General features: G+C 35.8%; 1 protein-coding gene across 5 annotated transcripts in view; it reads right to left on the bottom strand.

The window, feature by feature from the left end:
* Nucleotides 1-5,098, bottom strand: part of LOC117119757 (adhesion G protein-coupled receptor L3-like) — a 64,049-nt gene that overhangs the window by 2,523 nt on the left and 56,428 nt on the right. For all 5 annotated transcript variants that reach the window (XM_033264629.1, XM_033264628.1, XM_033264630.1 and 2 more), the window contains 6 exons: nt 2,978-3,098; nt 2,466-2,569; nt 2,128-2,233; nt 1,497-1,717; nt 594-660; nt 150-232 (listed from right to left, as the gene is read on the bottom strand). In XM_033264629.1, the coding sequence (XP_033120520.1) occupies nt 150-232; nt 594-660; nt 1,497-1,717; nt 2,128-2,233; nt 2,466-2,569; nt 2,978-3,098 (702 nt within the window). The remainder of the gene's footprint in view (nt 1-149; nt 233-593; nt 661-1,496; nt 1,718-2,127; nt 2,234-2,465; nt 2,570-2,977; nt 3,099-5,098) is intronic.

Genomic DNA, 5,098 nt, shown 5'->3' with positions numbered 1-5,098 from the left:
TTTCACATTGAAGGAGCCTATTAAGAATGTGAATGATTTACAAATAGTGATTATTTACGTGTAGGGTGATTACAAAGTTTACTAACTAGCTGTTACGATTGAGGGCGCTATTAGAATCTACTTATCCAATCAAAATGGTTATTACTCACACTGCATGTTGGCTTTCACTTTTTCTTCGAGATGAGCGTTGAAATATCAACTTCACGACAAAAAATAATGTTATTATGTTCACCTTAAAGAAAAATCAGATAAATTAAATGATTATACAGGGATAATTATGAAGGTACCGGTATGCTATAAGTAAGCCTATATTTCAACGTTATCAACATTACCGTCCGCGTCGTCATCATCTTCATCGCTATTATCGTCATCATGAGTACAGTATTTATTAATTATTCATTTCATCATTTAATTTTATCATTATGATTTATTATCATCATCATCATTGTCGTCGTCATCATCATAGGCCTATTTTAAAGTCTGATTTTAAATTACTGTTGTAAAGAGGCGGATATGCATGATTTCCGGTAATTTAGTTCGTACGTGCATACACCAACATAGTGTTAGCTACAACATGAAACAGTATATCTAACCAAAATGATGGCCAACGCCGGTCCAACGAATGCCCAGATATGTCCATTAGCTGTAGATAACCAGCAGCTGAAAGAAATTAAACACAATACTTGGAATGAGCAGGGCTCAACTTGGCTTGTGATAGGAGGTTGAATGATAATTCAATTAAAGATTCCACGTTTTGGCATAGCATATAATTATTATTTCGGACTTATTTTTAGTAGAATGTTGGCTCTTGATTGTTTCAAATCGAATGTTTGATTTTGGCAGTCTAAGGTTTGTCAATTTAGTACTAGTCTCTCTGTCGCATTGTACTTGGAGATGTCAGCCAGTAAATATGGATTTAACGGGTCCTTGAAAATCTTTGCCTGGTGCTAAGAATATCAGTTTCATAGGATTTTTTTTAATTTTCAGCCGATAAGTAAATTTGTGTGGCATTTTCAATCTCGTTTAAATACTGTTTGTGGTTTCTTGACTAGGTCTTGAAATAGATTATGTAGTCTTCAGTTTACGTTTTAATCCGGTTTTCGCGCGAATTGAAAGCGTCGGTTCAAGCGCATGCGCATTCACATCTCTATCGGAGTTTTTCGCTTCATCGAAGTCAGTAGTTCGAACTTAAGTTCTATTTTTTGCGAAGCGAAAAAAATGCACAACCAATTAGAGCTCAGGAAGCGATCGCGAATGAACTCGCCTAGTGTAAAATTGGTTTTAGATGCATAGCGTCTTGAATTAATGGACCGTTTCGCTCAGTCCCGTCCCTTTGATATTGTTCCTATAAGGTGTCACAAAACGAAAACGTAAACGAAAACGTACGTAAATACATGCGTTTGTGAGACAAGCGCGTATACCTAGTCCTGTTCTGATTGGTCATTTGTTACGCCTAAGTTTGATAAGTGGAATGTAACTGTTGATTCGAACCTTACCTTTTGTCAGTTCCGTAGCCACTGAACCCAAAACCAGCCGTGAACGCTACTGTAACGACAGGCACGCCATAGCCAATCAGGAGATAATACGGCAGTTTACTCTTGTTGACGGCTGTCCGACGAAGAAGTTTAAAGTGCAGGTAGATACCCTCAACAAGCATCCAAGAAAAGACGGCCATGAGAAAAAAGTGAAGGCAAATAGCAATAGCGGTACAGGCGTCCTGATCAAAGAAAGGAAATAGATGACGTTAAGATCTGCCCGTTGTGTGTGTGTGTGTGGGTGTGTGTGTGTGTGTGTAGTCTATACTTATAATATAATACCTATCCAGGGAATCTTCCATCTTTAACTCGACTGATCCGGTCGGAATTCGGACATACACATGCATCGACCTACGAAGGAGCTTAGACGATGCGACAACGTCTGCTGGTTTGTCGTTGGCAGTCTTGCAGAGCGGATCGTCATAAAAAAGACTTGCTTCGTTTCTCAATGGAATTGTGTCTGCGAAGACCATCAGCGCATTTTTGTGTCCGGCTTAAAATGGGCAACTCTGAATTCTGTGTTTGGATATATATATCCCCCCTGCTCCTGCAATCTCCGGTAACGATTTGATGGTTTGTATGCAATACTTACCTTATTTTCCGTGCGATCTATTCCAAGCAAGAATAGAAACTGCACAATGATCAGACTGACCATCAAGTTAATGTGGATTAAGTTACGCTCCAGTTTCCGAAGATCTCTGAAAAGTCAAACACAACAAATCTTTAAATTACTAGTTTTGTTCGGCTAGGAATCTTTATCATCATCATCATCCTCATACCTTCTCATCGTCATCATCATCACCATCCTTATCTTCCTCCTCCACTTGCGCCACCTCCGGACATCTCCCCTCTTCCTCATCATCACCCAATCATATTCCTCCTACTCATCCTCCTCCTCATCCAGTAGGTCTTTGACAGTTTTTAACTTACTCGAGGTAGATATACACGCCGAGAGAGATGAAAAGGCCAGCAAGCGATATACTGCAACCAATTCTTGTAATCCATTCTAAAGCCGTCCTATGTCTATCATTAATCTTTTATTGATTAAAAAAAAAAGAAATCCAACAGATTGATACAATAATAGTTTTTTACATTCAAAAGTAAATAGGCGTACAATATTTGATTTGCTTACACTGTACGGGCACAGTATAGATCCTATATCAACACTCTGGTAAGATGTATGCAGCTTTTAAATATTTTGTTCTACGATAAATATAATAGGCCTATACATGCAAGGATTTTGACAGTTTTTAGAAGTCTTTGTTATGTGGTTAATTCATGTAGTTTGTGTAAATATTCTGAGATCCATTGCACGATTACATGTTATGAAATCCCATATCTAAATGCGCACGCTAGCGTGCTGTGTACGCACCAGCATGAAGCATAGGTGCGATGACAAAAATCTATCAGAAAATCGAAATATTTCGAATGAAATGGCTCACCGGTACATCAGACACCTGCATAAGGACAGCAAAATTGGTTGTGTGCGAACAAGAGCACCGTGTTTCTGCTGCAAATACATCACTACCGGATACAACACGACAACCTTTTGTTGACCAGCCTCTGGAAACACGACAACATGACATATGTGAGTGAGGTACCATAGTGAGTGAATGAATGAGTAAACCAATTAATGAACCAATGAAATGAAAAAAAAAGTAATAAAAGAAATGAATGGAAGAATGAATGATTTGATGAAGGAATGCATAAGTGAATGAATAAGTGGATGAATGAAAACATGGATTAATGAATGTAGGTCTATGTATTTGAATGAATATGTATGTGTTAACGAGTGAATGTATGAATTAATAAATAAATGAATGATTGTGAGAATGTATCTGTTTTTGTTATTCTGGATGAAGATAAATGTATCTATAAATAAACAAATGAATGAACGAATATATGTATGAATACGTTAATAATATAAACTAGAAATTGCAAATTGCAAGTGAAGTACAACTGCATATAAATGTTCTTCGAACAAAATTATTTATGCGAGTCAAGTGAAAATAATGAATAATAAAAATATAACAAATAATATGAGACACGACCCAATGTCTATATTAGAACACTTCTCATTGGGTAACAAAGTCGTAATTTTTCATTTTTGTCAAAAAGTGTATATAGTGGTGAATTATGGTTTAGGTTTTTTTTAATAAAGTTTCAAAAATTTCTATGTATGTGGAAAATGTAGTTGATTACCAAAGGTTACAATTTTTATTTTGAAGACTGCATGGTCTAGGAAGTGTACATTTTTTTATGTTTCCAAGGGCAGGTTTTCTAGGGGCGAGTTGACTGCCAAAGAGTGTTGCCAAAGTGCGAGCCAGCGTGTTATTTGATCACAAGTGCGAGACATCGCAAGTGTGAGCCAACGAGCCATGACGTCACGACAATAGATACGAGACGCTACCAGGGTTGCCATTTGGCCTTTTTGACGGCCAGATTCCTCAAATCTGGCCGTATAAAAATTTGTCTGGCCGTAGCATTTGAAAAGTCACGGCCAAACTATATTTGGCCGAATTTGGCCGAATTTTTGAAAAGTTTACATTTTTTTTCAATATAGATAGGCCTAATATAACGTAGACTTGTTTTGGATATTTTGTTTTTGTTAGCTTAAATTCTATATTTGATTCTAATCTTTTACCTTTGTTTGTACTTGCACTAAACACTTAATCTAATCTAGATGTGTATAAGAGACAGATTTAAATTGTTCGGATGAAATATATTGTTTATGAAGTTTATCCTCGTTTAAGCTTTATGAAGAAATTCATTGTAAGTTTGTACCATATATTGTGTCTTTGTATATGTTCCATCTTATTAGTGGAGGTTCTATCTCTTTTGAATTTCTTTTGAATATAAATTAAATACTGTACTTTAATTAATTTATTATTGCCCTCATGAGTTGTATAGCCCTAGGTGCCGCAGTGTTCTTTATGTAGAGCGCCATATACAAATGCTCGATGCAATCGGGTCCGATGGCACCTCTAATTTCAAGCAAGTTTTGCAGAGAGACTTCTTCGAAGTTACTGGAGTTAGGTTGCATATGAGAATGAAGAAGATAATTCTGATAGCAACATTGATTTATTGCTTTAAGTACTGCGACAATGACATTCAGAGGCGAATTTAGAAAGTTATAAAAAGTATTTCATAGGTTTGTTTTAACGTCAGTTTGTGTTACCTAACTATGTAACTTATTTCATTCTAATTAAAGATAGCCACGGATTTGTCAATAACAGGCCCTTAAAATGTTTGCTATAGATCGACTACAATGTACATTAATATTTAATACATTTAAATCAAATTTAGATCAATCTTAATATTGTGATTTTAAATAGCAGACGTGGATTTAAGGGTGGTAAAAAAAATGCCACGGATTTGTCAATAACAGGCCCTTAAAATGTTTGCTATAGATCGACTACAATGTACATTAATATTTAATACATTTAAATCAAATTTAGATCAATCTTAATATTGTGATTTTAAATAGCAGACGTGGATTTAAGGGTGGTAAAAAAAATATTTAAAAAAAAAGAAAGAAAGAAAAATTGATCGCCCAAACGCAT

The sequence above is a fragment of the Anneissia japonica genome, unplaced genomic scaffold, assembly GCF_011630105.1.
Source record: "Anneissia japonica isolate Jap-2015-1 unplaced genomic scaffold, ASM1163010v1 scaffold11151_len745516_cov174, whole genome shotgun sequence".
NCBI classification, from domain to species: domain Eukaryota; kingdom Metazoa; phylum Echinodermata; class Crinoidea; order Comatulida; family Comatulidae; genus Anneissia; species Anneissia japonica.
This window is presented reverse-complemented; position numbering and strand designations above follow the sequence as displayed.